The following is a 19404-nucleotide window of genomic DNA, read 5'->3' on the forward strand; positions in this document are numbered from 1 at the left end:
TGGGATCACGCTGGCTCCTCATTTAAGTAGATCTCAGCCTGCAGCCCACTGAGCTGCGTGACACGAGTTGCATGGCTGCCCTTCATGCCTCAGGGCACACTGGGCTCTGTGCACATCCGTGTGTCCCCTCCGAACAGGCACCATCTGGCCCACCCTCCAAGTGTCACTTTTCCCTGCACAGCCTCTCCCAGGGTTTGCCAGCTTGTGTCTGTGATTTGGAGAGGGGCTGCGAAAGGTGGTGAGATTTGGCACAATTTGTTACTGCATAAGCAGTGCCGCTGACAGGACTTTTCTTTAGGATTTAATTGAGCTCTGAGCCTCTTCAAAAATTTGCATCATTTATTGAAAGGAGCTCTCTAAATCTGAGTCCCTCAGACTCCAAGCAGGAAAATGAGAGGGGTCTGCCTATCTTCCATTTGAGGGAACTCGTCACTCTAGGTTCACTGGCTCTGCAGCTACTGTTTTCCCAACCAGTGAGGCTGTATGAAGGGCTGTATCCCCCACCTCTTCCCATTTACAGCCCCACCACAGGACTGCCGTGAAGCCTGGTGGCCTTCTGGTGAGCTCTCTGCAGAAGTCCTCCCAGTTCACAGCCCACATGTGCCTTTTAACACAAAGGACACATCCGTTCCTAATAATGGGGAGGAGAAAGGACTGCAGGTGAGTGGAGTGGAACGGGGTTGTAGGGCTGAATAACTGAATGCTTTCCCATGTCCTTCTGGAAACCAGGCAGGAGGTCAGCCAGCAGAAGACCTGCCAAGGCAGGGCTATGGATCTCAGCCTTGGCATTTGAAACTTAACCTCATCGCAACACCAAGAGCTCAAGTGCTGATTCAGCACAACCCTAATTAAAACTGTATCTTTTTAATTAACAGTGTAACAAATGGGGCCAGACATTTATTGCATATCAGAAGTTGGTTTGCTCTGGTAAAACACGAGCAGTACTCGCACGGAGGTTCACGCTGATACACAGCTTGAGCCATGTGTGCATTAAGGCACAAACATGGGTTAATAATGCTAAAGAAACATAAAGAAAAAAACATGCTTTTGGTCAAGACATTCTGAAAAGTGGTCCTTTTTTTCCCCAAGTGCCTGTATCAAGTTTGAGAGCAGAGGATGGAATAAGACAAAAGAAATGATTGGAATCACTGGCAGGTTGCTTTTTTTTTTTTTTTTTTTTCTTTTTCTTTTGACTGAAAGAGCTGTTTTTCAGAAATAATCAACCACACTTCCCCCAGAGTCCGGAGGACCAACAATTGCTCTTTGCCTCCTAAAAATTGAGTCCTGGAGTGTTGCCAGCTCCCAAAGAAATAAAATACTGGCCAAGGGCAAGGAAATGCAGTTGGATTTATTGCACGCTTTTAAGGTGAGTGGTACACCTTTTATATGGACGTTAAAAACAGTAGCTTTTTAATTATGGATTGTTTATTTCCAGTTGCCTTAAGATACAATTATTATCTGTCTGAATGGAAAACCACCTGGGTGGCTAAGTTAGAATGCAGGCTGCCTGGTTTTGCCCAAACAAGGGAACTCTAGCGGCTTTCATGCGTACTTCGGCTGCACAAACGCTGCAAGCATCCGCCTGCTGCTGGATACCACCCCACACACATCTTGTGTCCACAGGATGGTGAATGGCACCACAGCATTTTCAGCAATTAGACCGTGTTCACACCCCTTTTCTTTTCAGGAATAGTGTGGGTTAGTTAGAATTTTACTTACTTAGAGGAATGTTTATAGAAACAGTCAAATTAAAACAAATATTGGAGAAAGGCTGAGCAAACCTGACAGTAACAGTGGTACTCATGTTTTTGGGTGGCAGGACTCTAGCAGCTGACCTGCACGTCCAAGCACCACTAAGCAAAGCTCCTTGAATTTCAGCTGTCCAATGCCAGTATCAACAGCTTTGCAAATGAGCCAGACAGAGAATTTCTCCAGGAATAACTCTCTGGCAAGTAAATATTTGGCAAGTCATACTCAAATAGTGAATAAATCTTGGAGATACTGCAATCTACTTGCAGGCAACTTGTTAACATAAGAAGAGATGGAATTTGTCAAAGACATCTTTGCCCAGGAATGACAGGCTCATGGGTTAATAGAAGTTAATTTTCCATCTCTAATACTGGGCACTAATTCCGCCTCGTACTGCAGACCTTGACACTTTTTTGGCACATGATGTTGAAAACAGCCAGCTGCAATTAGCTTTCACTGCCACATTCACTGTTTAGCTAAGGGAGATGAGAAATGCTCCCTGTTGGGAGCAAGTTTGCCCTTCTGCTGTGCCTACACAGTACTCTGATATCCTCTGTGAAACCTCAAAGCGGTTGGGCATGAGGTGAGGGCGTTGCATGGCCTGGCTGGCTCTTGGGTGGGTGAGTAGAATCACAGAGTCATTCAGGTTGGAAAAGATCTCTAAGATCATCTACTCCAATCCCAACCCATCCCTACTAACCACATCCCTCAGAGCCACGTCTGCAGGTTTCTTGAACATCTCCAGTGATGGTGACTCCATCACCTCCCTGGGCAGCCTGTGCCAGTGTGATACCACTCTTTCTGAGAATATGTTTTTCCTAATATCCACAGTATCAGAGAATCCTACCCCACATGGCTCTACCTCCTGCTCAGGGGCTCTCCCGTGGCTATAACCTGGATGCGTAACATTGCACTACTCTACCACCAACATAACAGGCACAAGATGATTAATTTGAAGGCATCAGTCTCTTTTCTGCACTCAGCACAATACTTCCCTTCAACATCCATGCACACTCATCTCATTAAAATGCTGACTTCTCAACAAAGTAATTCACAGTCTCTCTTCTAACTCAGCCATGCTTGCCTGCCAGTAGAATAAAACACATAACATAAAATACAGACACCCAATAACACTCCATTCCCAACACAACACTGTAAATAGACATACAAAATAAATGTAGTTTTAATACATCACCCCTAAGATAGGGCCAGGGCTAGCTGCCTTCAGCTGAGGTGTCTGAGGTAACCATTGTATGCTCCACCTGTGCTATTAAGTCTCCTATCATTGTTTTGTAGGGGTAAAAAGCCTTATGTGGACAGAGACACTATAAGGATGGTGATACGCTGCTCACTCTGCCAGCAGAAATCCCATGACAACTGATACTGCCCTAATCTCCAGTGGGAACAGGTGAGTTGAAGCATATCAGGTGTTCTTCCACCTAAACATTCAGTTGTGGTGAGTTACCTGGAGCAGGGTAGTGACAGCAGAGCAGAGTGGGCTACCTTGTCTCTGTATAATATACCTGCAGGGGTACTACAGAGAAAAATGCCTGACATTTGCCTCATTTCACAAGAAACTTGCACATAGAAGTCCTGGCTTGACTTCGGCAGCATCTGCTTGCACATATGCATGTGCTGACCAAGCATAGAAGTACAGAGTTGTACAAAGCTTCCTCTGACTTGGCTGCAGGATTGTACCACATGCAAACAAAGAAGCCCTATGAATATTATGCAAGCCAGTCCTGTGGAAAATCAATTTCAGGAATGACTTAGGCGGCGCTGGCACATTTGATTGGATCTGTTTCCAAAAAGACCTTCAGCCATTGCAGCCAGGTGCATTAGTTTTCATGAGGACGAGTGTACAGAATGCTGTGAGTGTCATCCGTGTCACATAGAATTCTTTTCCTGAGCCTACACATAGCACATTTTTGAGACCTTTTTTCAATCTGCTCTTCCTGGTTGGGCACAGCTGCAGATTCCTCGCAGTGCTGGGCACAGCCCCTTGCAGAAGGGACTCTGCTCCCCTCTTCAGCTTCTGTGACAGCACTGAAAATGTGCCCAGCAGGAAAGCTGGAATGAGCCTGGCAGTGACTTCCCTTGGCTTTCTTGCTAGGGTAAATTTGCAACTGAAATTCCAAATTTGGCAAGAAAAGGAGGAACCATTTTCCTGGCAGCCCCCTGTTGGTAGTGAGGAGAGAGGACGCAGGGAGCCTGAGAACAGATGGCAGTATGAGACAGAAGTAGGTATAGTGGTCAAAAATGGCAATACACAGATTTAGCAAAATATGCCACACCACAACGTGTGACACACATATGTAGTTTGCTCTGGGGAGAAAGCACAGTGCTAGGTGCTGCCTCACCTACATGAGTGATATGGTCTTTGTTCCCATGGAAGAGCATGTTTTTCCTTCAAGAAAGGCAGCACAGCTGATAACAGTCTTTGCAGAATAGGAATATTCCGCTTTATAGTTTGAGGTGGGAAAAGGACTGGAAAGACAATAGTTCTCAAGTATCTACACTGATACTCACAGATATCTGCACTGTTCTGTGATGAAGGGTGAGAGCTCATGTTGATGCAAAGAGCAGAAACTCTAGACCATGCAAAAAAAATACACTAAGAGAACCACTTGGGGAAAAAATCTACAGTGTTGAACACCTTTGCTGTTTGTGGCCCACAGATAGCTCTCACTGTCTTTGAACTTCCCCAGAGATGGCTTTTTAATGTGTTAGATCAGAGGTTTGGTTTTTATCTTTGCAGCAAGAATGCTTCAGGTATGGAAAAATGTGTTCTTGAGGGCATCTGCTGAGGTCCCATCTCTGGAGATTTCAGAGGCACAGTAGATAAAGCAACTTCGGTGAATATTCAGTAGGGAAAATCCTGCTGATTATACAGAGCGTTGTGGGATGAACTGCCAGGGCTTTTATTGTCTGTGACTCCACGACTATTGGTAAGGAAGCGAGTTCTTACACAAAAGCTGTTCCTGGCTTTATTTACGCCAAGGCTGCATTCCAGGAAGGGGAAATCCATCATGTCAGAGACAAATGCAAACACAGAGCTTTCTCTCTTGCTCTCTCTTCCCTTTTGGACTGTCCTTTTCATCTGACAAGGAGTCTGTGCTGCTCTGCGTATACTCTGCCACTTGATTTGCTTGAGACTCCCCAGAGGCAAAGAAACGCTGAGGGCAAGATCTCCTTAATATAGCAACACGTCTGTTTTCTGGGAACTGATGGCTTGGCTAGAAGAGATGGTCAGGAGGGAAAGGCAGGGAGCAGGGGAGGAGTTGGCTGTGGGGGCTGCTTGATGGGGATGACAGGGCACTGCAGGGGCTGCAGCATCACAGCAAAGCAGGTCAGTGTCCAGAGGTGGCCATTGCAGCAGGACCAGCATCTGGGGATGGGTGGCTTGTGGAAAGAGACCTGCAGGAATGCAGGAGTTTGGCCACAGGAAAGGGCTTGTGATTTGCAGGGGATCCTCAGTGATGCTCCATCATGCTGAGCACAAGAGGTTTTTTTCTCCCTTTGTTATGAGTGTGTGTGTGAACAAAGCTGGCTGAGGGGCTTTTCTGGCACTAACAAGAGAAGCTTCTCAAGGCTGCAGGAAGCTCTAGCTAGCTTGAATTGGCCCAAAACATGCCTGTACGCCAGCATGGAGGATCTAACACCTGGTACCAGCCATTGCTTGCTGCTGGCTGAAAAACCAATGTGCAGCTGCACAGACAGAGAGGTCCCCGAGGTGGCAGAAGGGCAGCCCTGTGCACAGCCTGCCTGCAAATGCAGCTTTGCCAAGCTGCTCCTGCACCCAGGACGTGCCCATCCTGCTGATAGGCCAGGCCCTGTGGCTTTGAGGCTGGGACGAAGACTGAGTGAGTCCAAATCTGCATCCACATCACTGTCTGCCTGTTTGTTTAATTACAGAGCAGGTGCAGAGCTCCACCATCTTCAGCAGGGAAATATCAGTCTGACAGCCCCTTTATGAGGCACACAGACCATCCTGAAAGAGAAGACAAGAGGGGAGAGGGAACTGGCAGTGGACCCGCAGGTGCTGCAGCAGTCACCGCATGGTGTGGTGGCAGTACCTCAGGAAGGGTTAACAGTGCTGCGGCTCCCTGCCATGTAGCAGCTGGGCCCTGCTCTGCCAGCTGGCTGCCCGCCCTGCCCGGGGTACCCAGAGTGAGCCCTGAGCGGTCACCATGCCTGAGCAAGGCCAAAAAATACATGGCGCTAGGAGGTCATGCAATGGAGCTGCTTTCATCCATCTCCCCAGCCCGTAGCAGAGATCCTCAGAGACCATCTGCCCTCGCAGAACTCACCCGCACTCCCTTGGTCTCTGAGTGCTGCCAGACACATCACACAGGTGAGAGGCCCTTCAGGGCTGTTTTCTTGTAGAGAAAAGTGCTACTGTGCCTCATGTTTCTGTGTTTGGCTCCAAATGGCCTCAGAACAGCACAGCTGGGCAGCTCAGAATCCCTCTCGGGAAATGTTGTGCTGTGTAAAGCATCATTTGAATTTTTCATCTGGTGTGCCTTAGCTCACGTGGCTGCAGGCTGACACCAAGGATGCCAACGAAGGGCTGTGATGCTGTGTGGCATGCAGGCATAGCCCACACAGAGATGGATGGAAGAAACCCTGACATGGATCCAAGTGGAAGCGATCGCTCCTGAAGTTCAGCCCAGATAAGGCTTTCCTATTCCAGCCATAAAAGAAGCAGGCCAGGTCTTTTCTCCCACTGCCTGGGGAAGGGTGGCACGGTTTAAGACCCCAGAGAAAACAGGTGGAAGCTCAGTTTTCTATCTCTGCTGACAGACAGCACTAGTCAGGGGTCACTGCAATCCCACAGCATTCTCCTCTGCCACGTGAGATGTGTCAGGGTCTATGCAGGCCTCCAGATGGGAATGTGCTGGTAAACCACCGTCATTGTTGACAGTCCTGACAGGCCTTGCTCACATCCAACCATCTCCAACTGCGCTGGGCTCTTTCCCCTACAGCATATCCAAGCTGTGAGATTGCAAACCGCTCCCTGTGTTCTGCCCACCAACTTCCAGCCTCCAGCAGAGTGCATGCGCAGCTTCCCACTGCCGATGGGAGCGGGCAGCCACACTGACGCTTGTGGCAATGGCCATAAATTCATGTTAAGAGGCTGTGAGTAATGGCGTTGCTGTGTAAGGCAGACTCCTGAAAAGCTTGTTTTCAAATGCTCAGCAGCAGGATTAGGAGGTTGCTGGCTCTTAGCGGTGAGCCTTGCAGATGTTAGGGGCTGGCAAAGCAAAATCTGTAGCACATGAAAAAGTTGATCAGGTCTGACTCCCTCCTGCCGTGAGATTACTTTTCTCACTACAAAGCATTTCTCCTCGCCAGTAAGTTCAAAGTCCGTATGGGCATGAAGATAGCGCATTGTTCGACGACGCGCTGTTCTGCTGAGCAGCCGCCTCGCTTATTCTCTGTCTCAGGTTATAAACAGCGCTGAGAAGCTGCAAAATTGCTCACAGCTTAAACTACAAAATCATGATAACCCAGCCTATCTCACCCTACTGCGAGCTCTGCTTTAATAATCCTACTTAATCATTAAACCACAATAAGAGTAAGCTAAGGAGTACGAGGAAAGAGCCAAGCCAAGGCATATCAGAGCACTGCTCGGAATCTGAACCGAACTCCACTGGCTCCAGACAGAGGGAGCCCTATCAGGGGATAGCAAAGCTGTTGTATGAGAGGTCAGAAAGCTGTGCCACAAAATCTGTCTCTGTTGGGTCTGGTGGAAGGAGGCAGAGCCAGGTATGAGCTGCTCCTGCTGATGGCGGTGTGCAGTGTGCCCTATATACATCCCCTCCCCAGGAGAGCGGCTTGTTATCTAGCACACACACTCCATCTGAGCTGCGCTGTTGACATATAGATGCTTATGGTTATTATTGAGTATAGCAGTGGGTGCTGTTTTGTTGTGTGTTTTTTTTTTTTTTCTTTTCCTTCCCCCAGCATGCTTTACCCTTTACAAAAGGGTACAAAGAAAGCAATCCATCCACCTACTCATTGACCACCTTGCTACATGTTGTCTTACGGCAAACTGATTTTTTTCTAAAGATATTTCTCACAAAGGTGGTGCTAAAAAAAAAAAAAAAAAGGAAAAGCAGGAAGGCAACAAGAAACACCACTTGAAGAAGCACCCACCACCACCACCACTCAGTGGTGACACTGAGAACTGGTCCCATGGGTACACACAGGGTTCCCACTGACTCTGGTAAGATTCTCCATGTGTGCATGACAGACAGAACAGATTCGGTCCTCATTGCTTTGACTTTTCCAGGATGCTCAATTTATTTGTGCATTTCAGGAAGCAGGACAGTACAGTCAGATGTCCTGTACCTGGTTTCCCATCTCCACCCCAAAACAGAAATAGCTGTAGGCTGAAAGCACCACCCATTCCAGAAGTTGACAGAGCCAAAGCCTTCCCAAGGCAAAGGACCAATGAATTGCCTGTGTCACCTGAGTGAGGACTGACTGAAGAACCTCACCATCTGTGAAAATCTGGCCAAAAAGACAATGAGTCAGGTCATTATTTCCAGACCAATATAAGAGTTTGGATGGGGGAATGCTCTCACCTCAGCTTTCTTGAAAGCAGGAGTGGACGGTATTGGTGTTGACGGGATGATTCCAGGATCTTAGTTATTAGCTTGCTGTTACTGTAGTAACTTATTACTTGCACACCTTGTGTTGGCTTTATTGCTGCAGTACCTGACACAAATACACCAGATTGTCCACGCATGCCATCACTACTGCCTTACTCCTCAAACTAGTTTACTGCAGCGTCCTGTTGTGTCTTATTGCTGCATTACCAAAATGCTACTTTACTGCAGTGGCCTGTGTTACCTTATTGCTACATTTATCCTGGTATTATTATGTCAGCTTACTGTGGCTTTTTATGGCTGCCCTGCTACCATTTTATTACAGTACTCTATGGGATTTTAGCACTGAGTTATACATACATAGAATGTATTAATCCATTTGCCTTATCCTAACGTTGCACTGACCTGTCAAATCCTCCTCGTGCTTGTCCTGGTGCTGGCCCACTATGATGGCCATTAATGCTTTGGATACTCCATTATCCAAATAACAGTGTACAGCTGTATTTCACAGCCATAGCCCTGCAAGTATGGGATGCCTGGTGGCTAGCTCACACAGCATGGAGATTGTAAAAGCTTTCCAGCCTGCTTTTCCTTGAAACAATGCCATTGAGAACATAAGGAGAGGTGAAAAACTGATTTCCTAACTCATCTTCTGGGCGATGAGGTAGCTGGAAGACATGGATGCTTATAAAGCTGCAGATTACTGCTTGCAGCACTCAGTGGGTGGTGCTCACTGGCGAGTGCGCAAGAGAAGCATCACTTGCAATAAGTGATGTCATTAAACAGCAGTAATTCAAGGATGCAGGTTGCACAGAAATAGTTACACGTTAGCACTGTCATATGTGAAGTAAAAGACACATGAACAGCCATTTGTATGTTCTCCCAGGAGCAGGCCCTGTCTGCTCTCATGATGTTTGTCTCAGAGAAATTTGGGCAAGATGCTAGGAGAGGAGCTCTCCCCTCTACAGAGTATACGCAGCTCCAACCACTGCTGAGCAGATTAGCTGTGTGAGCGTGCATTTAGATGGCAAGCTGTTCAGCATCCAGGCCCCCTGATGTATGCCCATATGTGTGCTCGCTGTCTGCAGTTCCCCCATGCTCTTGGCTGTTCAAAGCCAGAAAATTACCTACAGGCAGCACACAGCATGTTCTTAGGGGTGGCACAGGGGGACATGTTTGAGTGTGCATGGCTGGACAACTGGGACTGTTGCACAAAGACCCACTACTGCCAGAGGGGAGCCTTTGGCTGGATGGTCAGCATGGAATGGACAGGTCCTGCTGAGATGGTTTAGTGACAATCAGCAAAGATCCAAATGTCTCCATGAGAGGCAAAATGTTACCTGTATGTACATGCACAGCCATGATGGTTCTGCAGTTCTGGAGCACTCGTTTGCTGTGTTTTGCCATGTATTGCCATGTACTGCCATGTATGTAGGATGAATTTGGTCTGAAGATCCCAGTTAATAGGCCGATTATGGGAAGTAGGTAAGTGTAAACAACAAATACCATACTCAGTACTCTACTGTATAGTCATGCAGGTGTAGAGTCCTATAGACCTTATGTAAAATTGATATCAAGAGCTGTCTGGGAAAAATAACTGAGGTATCAAAATGAGAAAATTCATGGGTAAAGAGGGAAGATCCTTTTACTGGTGGAAACTATGCTGGCCTGATTTTATGCATACATTAGCCTCAGATATTAGGATAATATTTGCCACAGAAATAAATATGGTTAGTAGCCAGCTGTCTACTTAGCAAGATAGATAATTTTACCTAGATAGGAATGCAGACATGTAGCCATATAGCAATTTCTACCACCTGCACACACACACACACACAAAACAACAAAAAAAAACAAACAAAAAAACAGCTTGGCTTGGCATGAGGGAAGAAGACCAAGTGTCTATTTTCACATACACTTCAGATCTGAACTGCTTAAAAAGTACAGGTTTCGTGGTACTAAGTCAATTGAAATTGAAAATTTTGTATATAAGCAGTATACTGTATGTGAATGCAATCCATTTTACGTATCTGCAGCTAGTATAATGTGAGTTTTGTCATTAAACAAGTCACTTCAGATCTGTCTTCATCCTAACCTCTGTAATACCCACGTTCTGATACAAGCTATTGGATCATCTCTTGCAGTTGTATTCATGGGCCCTACATCAGGTGAAATACAGGCACCCAAGCATCTGCACAGCCATAAACTGCTTCTGCCAAGCCTTTCTCCATCAGATCTTTCTTTGCTGCAGACTGAATTTTGCTCTCCATTACACATGCCTACAGCAGAGTTACTTTCCCCTGTATACGCATGAACAGATTTTGGCCCACCGTAATCAGGGCTAAATTTCCTCTAAGTGGTTCAGCTCTACCTAGTTGGAGTAAAACTTGAACATCCATCATTGAGTAAGTATGCAAAACCTCAAATAAATAGAAAACCAAATACAATAGAAAACAACTCACTTTTAAATACCGCATGTGTGTGTCTGTGTGTTTGTGCATATGTGCATCACACATCTAAAACACAACTACGTCAGGCAGTCTTGCACTAAACGTACATGCAGAGCAATCCCGCCGATGTCGGAGGATATGCACCAAGATCAGTCTGACGCAGTGGGGCAGATCCCCAGATGATGTAAGCCACTCAAAGTCTCCTGCCTTTGGATGAGGATCTGACCATCGTCTTTGGACATGCTACATGCCATTGGAAGGACAGCGAGTGACAAACTTAATGAGGGCCATTTTTTCCTGCTATTTTAAAGGAGGAGAGACATAGGAAATTAAAAACAAAGCTAAAGTCAATGGATCTGCAGGAGAGATGCATTCGATACTTTGTGGAAAGGAGCAGCAGCTTCCAGCAGATATTTTATTGGATCCAGATGGCCACAGGAAAAGGAGCAAATAATGGGATTGCAGTGGCATCTTTTATAGACATGTCTGTGCTAGGAAGAGAAGAGGTGAAGCAAAACCACTGATCTCTCTCAGCTCCTCTTTCTCCAAGCAGTGGTGAAGTCTGTTTCCTCAAATAACAACACACCAAGCCCTTGCCTTGTTGCTTCCTGTGTACCATGTGGCTTGTGCTCCTACAAACCCAAGCAGGAATCCAAGTCCCATGCAGAGCTCAGTGTCCCTATGAAGCTGTGCAGATAAAGTGTTGATGTAATTGGTGACAGGCGGGCTGTCCCTCGCTGAGCTGCTCTCTGCTTCTGCTGTCCTCCGCGGCACCCCGCCCTTCCTGGTGGGGCAGCAGACTGGTGGGGTGGCTGACTGGTGGGGTGGCTGTCAGGAGGACTGCATCAGGCCCGTCAGGCGCTTGCTGGCCAGAGACTTTCCCTGGAGGAAGGCACAGACAAACAGACAGACAGAAGAGACCCACAGCATGAGTGAAGCAGCTGCCACGAGATGGGGACTGTTGGACACTTTGGTGAGAGTGTTTCGGTTACCTGCAATTTTACCCCTGGATTTTGCAAGGTAAGTTGTGGCTAACTGGCCTCAGTCACTGCTTGTCCACCCCTGCAGACAACACTTGTCCCTGGTTTCAACCCAGATATTGAACTGTTGACTGCAACTCTTTGAATGTGACCATCCAGCCAATTCCAACTAGAGAAGTTGTTTGATCATCTTGCAACAAATTCAGAGTGCAAAGGGAAGGAAAATCAGAACTGGCATGCAGTTTATACCCACAAGGTAAAGAAAATCAGTAGCTTAGGATGGTAATTCACCCCAATTACTCTTCAAAACCAGGTGGCCACATCCAAATTACCTACTGAGAATAGTCCTGTGTTCATGACTCCTGTTCTCAGACTCTAAAGTGTGCCGTTTGGTCTGGGCCAAACCTCTGCCAGGGATCATATGAGCAGTTTGAACAGATCCAGGTCTGTTCTCTAGATTAACACATTAACATTCCAAGAAAAAAGGACCCCTCAGCCTCTTTGTTTCCTCATCTCTTCCCATTCAGGACTACAGCAGATAGATGCAGTAGCTCTCTGCAGAAGCCTGATGCCACCACTCAAACGTGCAGCCCTTATCAAGCAATTTGCTGGGCTGCCCAAACACACAGAGTTTAACATGACCACACTCAGCTGTTTCAAACAGTGCTGTCACTTGGGCCATCCCTCCTGGGATGGGAGTGGCACCACCATCATCCTGCAGGCTCTCTCCTGGGGCCCAGCTGCTGTGTGGCACTGCTGCTGTTTAAGATAAGCCTACTTTCCTTCACTGTAAATCAAATTCCTGGTTATTCTCATTTTTGAACAAGCTCCTGGAGAGCTTGGGCCAGTGCAATCTCAGGGGGGGGGGTAAGTCCTCTGCAGGAGCTGCAGGCATGGTCAGCACACATTGCTATTGTGAACACCAGTGAAAGGGTGCTGAGAAAGTACTGATTCTTAAGCCCAATTTGAAGGAAAAGAAGGTAAAGATCCAGATGTTAACTTCTGGAAGCATAACACAGCTGGTTTTAGGAAAAAAAAAAAATATTTCTACCCGTATTTGGATAGTTCCTTAGGAAAAAAAACAGTGAATACTCATAGGGTTTTTATAATGGTCCTAGATAATGGCAGCCAGGCAGCTTCGCTGTTATCTTCTCTGTGGCAGGCAGCTGGGGACACGCCAGCTCCCGCCTCAGCATCTAGTTTGGCAGCACAAGATGCTGCAGCACTCCCTCACAGCTTCCTCTGGCACTGCGGACGTAGCGCCTGGCTCTGCATGGGCTTGATGCTGTGGGTCTGGCCCAGTCCTGGCTGGCACAGCAGTAGCAAGATGGGCAGAAAAAGGAGCCAGCACACATGGATTAAAACTGAGAGCTTTAGAATACATACTGCTCTGCTTTGGTTCCTCAGTGGCCTCCAGCCACAGACACATTGGTTCCAACCCAAAGCAGAAGTGAGGATCAGCCTCACTTTTGGGGCCTGAATGGGGTGAGCACCTGCAGGCTGAATGTTACTGGGATGTGGGCACCTGATTTGGGATACTCTTCTCAAAGATGTACCACCTGGCTCCTCTTATTTCTGCTTCTTTTTAATCTTCCCATGCTTCTGTGGCACGAGGTCCAGAAGGAGACACAGCACATTTGGGAGTGCTATACTTAGCTTTTCACCAGACAGATACAACATAAACCCCAGCTCATGCGGCATGCTTCATTGTCTCTGGAAAGAAGTGCCCTTGCAGTGGGGTGGCCAGCTGACAAGCAAGTCTGGCCCATGTCACCTCAGATGGCTGGGGTAAAACACGTCCCTGTATCTTGGGTATCTACAACATAGCTGGGTGCAAAGTATCAGAGAACTTCAAGGGTCCTATTGGGTCTGACCTGATGTTGGGTCAGGATTCCCTCAGTGGGATCACTGACAGGTAGAAGAAGTTTTAGGTCATTACAAAAGACCTCACATTTTCTTTAAAAGGGCTCAGCCAAAATAAATGATTTTTTTCCTTCCACGTGTCTTTGTTTAGCAGGAAGCCAGCTCCTGGCCCACATTTCTAGCTCTCCTTTTCCCACTGCACAAAAATGTCTATAGCTCCTGCCTTATTTCCAGAAATTTCACCTAAGCTTTGCTGACAAAGCACAATGTCTTGAGCTGAGCACACTGCAGCGCTTCTTTTACTCTGTCATACAGAGTTCAACCTGGAGTAACCTATGGAAAAAGTCAGGGAATTCTTAATAAACCTTCTGAAATTTCCCCCCCCAAAAGGTGGTTTCCAAGCTCTGGGGCCCACCCTGCTGCTCAGCCATGTGCCTGGGAAGGGATCAGCTGGCCCCTGGGAGCAGCAGGGCTCTCACCACAGCCTGCTGAAGCGACCCACAGGCTGCCGGATGTGCACAGCACCTTCTATGGCTGAGCATTTCCTGAGCAGCTACAAAACTAAAATATAAAATGCAATTAGCAATTATCTGAATGAAGCAGAATTCAGCAACTTAACTCAGACAAAAAGCAGATAAGAGGGGGAAAAAAAAAACATTTGCGATTGACAGAAAAACAAGGCAGATCTCCTTTCAAATCTCCTTTCAAAGCCACCAATTTCCACCTTATTCTTTTCTTTCCTCTACCAAAGCCAGCACTTGGCCCAGCTAAGAGAGAAGGCAAGGGCTGTGAACTATCTTTTTTTTTAAGTAGACAGTTTAGTTTTGTCCCATACCTGTGGTTTCACACACGTGGCATGCTGTGCCCAGCACACAGCACAGCTCACATGCACAACATGCAGTCGCTCACCACCAGCAGCATGCACAGGCCAGCACTCCCATGCACCCCATCAGGCACTTACCTTAACAGCGGGTGGTGTTTGTCCCCAGTAGTGAGGCCGAGGAAGCGTGTGGGACGCTTCTGGTGCTCAACTCTTTACCACAGCAACACAAACCAAACACTGTCGTGCCACTCCACTCCGTGCTCCTCACTCACCCTCTTAGGACTCTGCTATAGCTGACTCCACTGACTGCTCTCCATCCCCTTCTGCCCCCTTGTGCTGTCCCTTCCCTAACCAGAAGGATCACTTTCCTGGGGGAGTAGTATATCCCCATCCCTCTGTAAGACTGCAGCAGAGGACTGGGGCTGCTCTGTGCACCACTGGAGGTGAGCAAATCTCTCACCAGCTGCAATTTGAGCTTTTTCACATGCTGACAGGCACCATGCAATTCTCTAACTTCTAGCTACTGTACTTTGAGAACTCTGGGAGTGGGCAGGCAGTGTCCTGCCACCAACCCTAACTCCCAGAGAAGATTTCCAGGGGCCTAGCCCTGCCAGTACCCCTTGATTCTCGTGTTAGAGTAGATCTTGGGGAAATCTTATGCTAGTGTCATTTAAAAAAAAAATTCTTTTATTAGACTTTTTTTTTTTTTTCATGAAAAGATACACTGCAAACATAAAATAAGCAATACAAATTAACAAAGTTAAGTACAAAACAGAGTTAAAAACATGAACAATAAAGGAAAATAGCTTAGTTCAATCCAAAATAAACACAAACTATGAACAGATATCACTTAAAGAAGCACACAAACTGTCATGGACAAGACCATCAATTCCATGCTGACACAGACTGATCACTGGAGCTGCTGTAGAGGGCAAGCACAACAGCAGCATGCAGGATGCTCACCCGTTGCCACCAGCACCATCTCAAGAGTCACCCAACATGGTGCAGCATGAGCCTGCTGCTGGTACCAAGGTGCCTAAGCTGCTCTGTGCTGCTGCTGCTCACAGCTCTGCTAACCAGGGTCAGGCTTCTACATCTGACATCCCCATTTCAATTTATCCCCTTTTTCAATTTATATGATGGGATATAAAAGCAGATCAGTGCTGTAGTCCAATTAAAATTGGCATCATCCATCCCTGCCTTATTTTTTGAGATTTTCCCATGCTTTCTAAGCAGATGCTACACTATGCTTTCAGAATCCCTGGTGCACCACTACATGTAAAACAAACAAGGAACATATATGAACCCAGTACTCACCTACTTCTCAAGCAGCTCCATGAATGCTGGAGCTCTCCTTTGCCTTCCCAGCAGCACCAGGAAGGTGGATGCACCCCTCTTCTGCTGGGAAGCATTTTGGGCCCTGCGTATCTAAGAACGTGTAAGGGCCCATTTTGGCATTAGTTCAAGCAGTCTGTGGACTGCTCCAACTCATCCTGTAGAGGGATGGCCCTAAGAGACCACACAGTTCCAGTGCCAACTGCTCACCATGGTGCTGCACGGGGCAGATAGCCCAGATCCTGTCCAGTAGAGAATTTCCTGGGCAAGTGCAGCTTGGTGGTGTTTGAGAACCTGCCTTAAAACGTGCCCCATCCGTGACTGTTTTAAAGGGCCCTTCTAGGTGTCAGCCCATCCCTGCTACAGTATGCCTGCTTGAAAGGTGCTGCCTGTTGATGCTGGAATATCAGCCTGGCCCAAGCCCTCTGCCCTGAAATCCTTGCTGAGGTCGTGATTCAGTAACTGCAGCATGTGGAAGGTAGTTTTATCTTCTCGAATTTGTATGCAGCTGGAATAAAATGCAGTAAATGAATAGTAAGCATATCCTGAACTCCAAATAGGGCCTTTCATTCAGAAGTATCCCAAAGATGGTGCATGCAGGGATCACTCACCCAGTGCAGGAGCAGCGTCCTCTGGGGCCAATGCAGTGGCCATCCTGTGCCAGCAGAACCACACAGCAGCGTTTTAAGGGTGGGAAGTGAAGAGTAACTTACCCATGAGAAATGAAGAATACTTATCTTTTGAAGTAGACCTGCATACCGAATAGATAACACAATGTACATGCAATCCATGCAACTCTCCATTTCCTGAACTGAGCGTGCAGCATAAACCTATCCAGCCCACACACTGTACAGGTAGGGCACTATGTGGGTACCAGGAACAGATGTAGTGCACACAAGCATGCAGAGACCTGTCAGTACGTGCATTTACACTCCAGGCATGCGGCCCCAAGCAGAGATAGCCACTGACTGGTTACTGCACGTGGCAGGCAAGTTGTCAGTGCACAATGGGTCCCCTCATGCTTCACGTATGTTCTGGTGCTTCCCACACCTACGGAACGCAAGAACCTTTTCCCAGTAGAGACAGTATTTGTTAATGATTTGAGTACTGGAACAAGCAAATTTTCAAGTAAGACAACATCCAAAGATAAAAATAATCCTTTTTCCAGATGGCTTTTCTTGGTGCCAAATCTAAGAAGCTTTGGCATCCATTCCTACATCCTTCTCTTCTAACTGTCTGTTCCTGACACCCATTTCATCAGCATTTCAGGGTATCACCTTCTACTATCCACACTTTATCTCACTATATTTTCTAGCCATAATGGCTTAAACTTTTGGCTTTATTATATTGCAGGTCATGAATACTTTCCATTCCCTCAAATGCAGTTATCTATTTATGCAATTAGGTAGAGCTGTGAAAGTGAAAAAGTAGAAAAGCTGGTAAGTGTATGACAGTTCTATGACATTATCAAGGAACCAGCTGAAAAGAGAGAAATGATGATATCAGGCAGCAATTCCTCCTACAGTACTACCCCGTGAACAGTGTTCATGGTTAGTATTTGTAACACATCACAGTGACATACAGCTGCACAAAATATACAGTTCACCTGAGGAAGGTAAGACCCTACTGATACATTTTACATGCGTGACTTCATACTCATGAATTAATAATAAGGACCGGGAGAGTCAGAGTGTGACTTGGACTTTGATCCAACAGCAAACAAAACAAGAGGACACACAGTTCTGAACAGCATGGGCCAGTAGCAGTAGCCAAGGGATGCAGTCAAGGATTGGGAATACAGGAAACTGAGAGCAGGGGTAACAAGATATAGGAGAATACTGCTGAGAGCATCTGGGAAGGGACAGCCACATAGGCAGGATAGACAGTGAGGCTATCGTAGCTGCATAATGCAAGGGAATAGATAAACATGGACTAAACATGGGACTTGAGGTTTTGCAGAGAACAGTAGCTTTACCACACTGAATTGGGATGCACATACAGGCCTGAGCCAAGGACAGTTCAGCATGAAATCACTAAGAGATACCAGAAAACTAAAGTGGAGGAAGTGCTACTGTGAAAATACTGTTTGAATCACTGCAAGAAGGAGCGCACTTCAAACATCAGGCAGAAATTATTTCAAATATATAAAACAAATATAAAATACAGGCTCTCTAGTAATATTCTTAGAAAATTCATCCTTCCATAAGAAACCATGGAAGGACACTGGCTTCACAGTCAGCAGTCAATTACGTGTGGGACTCTATCTGCAAGGCTCCTGGATGAGAATGCAAACACCAACTGCTGCTACCTCACGGACTTGAAGCAGCTCCTGCTGACCAGCCCCTGCCTGCTGCCTCCTGCAGTTCTGTCTCGTATGGCTAATGAAGCTGAGCCTCTCTGTCGATTCAGTTATTCACCTATGTCTGAGAACGGGGACAATCCTTGGTCTTCATTGACTTGCTGTCCTGTACAAGATGCTCCATTCATAATGTCTAAGGTTCTTTAAATGAAAGCTCATTAGAGAAGTTCTGTTCTTCTATTCTTAACCTACAGCCCAATCCCCATGTAAGCCAAACACAGACAACCTCTTCTTTCACCTCATTCTTTCTGCAATGTGTTTAATTTACCACTTGGAAATATTCTCTGATTCCTTCGATACATTTCACAGTGCATCTCTCTTCTATACCTGATATCTTCTACTACTCTAAATTTAAAGTAAATTTCCTGAGTCTCTTAGTTTCACTGCATACTTGCATTTCCCCTAGAACTTAACAGGAGGGCTCCTTTTCCTATTAAATATTTCACTTCTTACGAACTGTAACAATGAAAGAAAAAATACAGGCTGTAGTTTACCATATGCAAACATCTATGTTGCAGACAGTTATGATGTGCCTCTACAAACCATGTCAGAGTATATGCTGCAGTGGCCAACTACTGCTTGAAGAAGGAGGTAGGGCAAAGAAAATACAGGTAAGAGAAATCCCATAGACTCCAATATGTAGCCCACAGTCCGGCATTTGCATTTTTGGCCCCCCATGGCAGCTGCTGGTTTCACCTGGGAGCTGCCAGGTCCTGTCACTCTTCTCTCATATTCCATTGATGGAAGAGAAAAGGTATTCAGGTATAGAGGTTTCTCGGCCCAGAAACACAACAACTAACAGCATTTGAGAAATGTCAAATGGTTCAGACAGAAGTTATGACAATTCCAAACAAACGCTATATCCAATATCTGGCAACATTCTTAAAGCATAGAAATTGAGAACTCTGGCACTCTCAAAAGCCCTGTGCGTGCCTTTTGTTCACAAACAAGTGCCAGCTGGGAATAAAATGCAGAGATGTGCTCAGTACTGGGTCAGTGCCTCAATACTGAATTGGAAAATTTAACACCAATTTACTTAAGAGAGATATTCCTTCCTTGGAATAGCGTGATTTTAAAAAGTTCAAAATCAAGTCAGAACATCACGGCCCAGGTTTATCACTTGAAGTTACCTGCTGAGGCCAGTATCCCCATAATCCCTGTTATTGCTGAGTAAGCACTGCTGCTTTAGAGAGAAAACTCAGGATGCTGCAATGTGCAACAAAGGAAAATA

The 19404-nt window shown here is 46.4% G+C and overlaps 1 protein-coding gene across 9 annotated transcripts in view; it reads right to left on the bottom strand.

The window, feature by feature from the left end:
- Positions 1–4664: 4664 nt before the first annotated feature.
- The window catches only part of RGS6 (regulator of G protein signaling 6), a 236549-nt gene continuing 221809 nt past the window's right edge, over positions 4665–19404 (bottom strand). For 6 of the 9 annotated variants that reach the window (XM_090141087.1, XM_090141092.1, XM_090141086.1 and 3 more), the window contains 2 exons: positions 16426–16469; positions 15198–16322 (listed from right to left, as the gene is read on the bottom strand). In XM_090141087.1, the coding sequence (XP_089997213.1) occupies positions 16175–16322; positions 16426–16469 (192 nt within the window). In that variant the 3' untranslated portion in view covers positions 15198–16174. Of the gene's footprint in view, positions 11696–15197; positions 16323–16425; positions 16470–19404 lie in introns of those variants that run through there. The other 3 variants (XM_090141085.1, XM_090141088.1, XM_090141090.1) reach the window with 3 other exon arrangements.

Source organism: Phasianus colchicus, chromosome 5 (assembly GCF_987193195.1).
Source record: "Phasianus colchicus chromosome 5, bPhaCol1.hap1.1, whole genome shotgun sequence".
NCBI classification, from domain to species: domain Eukaryota; kingdom Metazoa; phylum Chordata; class Aves; order Galliformes; family Phasianidae; genus Phasianus; species Phasianus colchicus.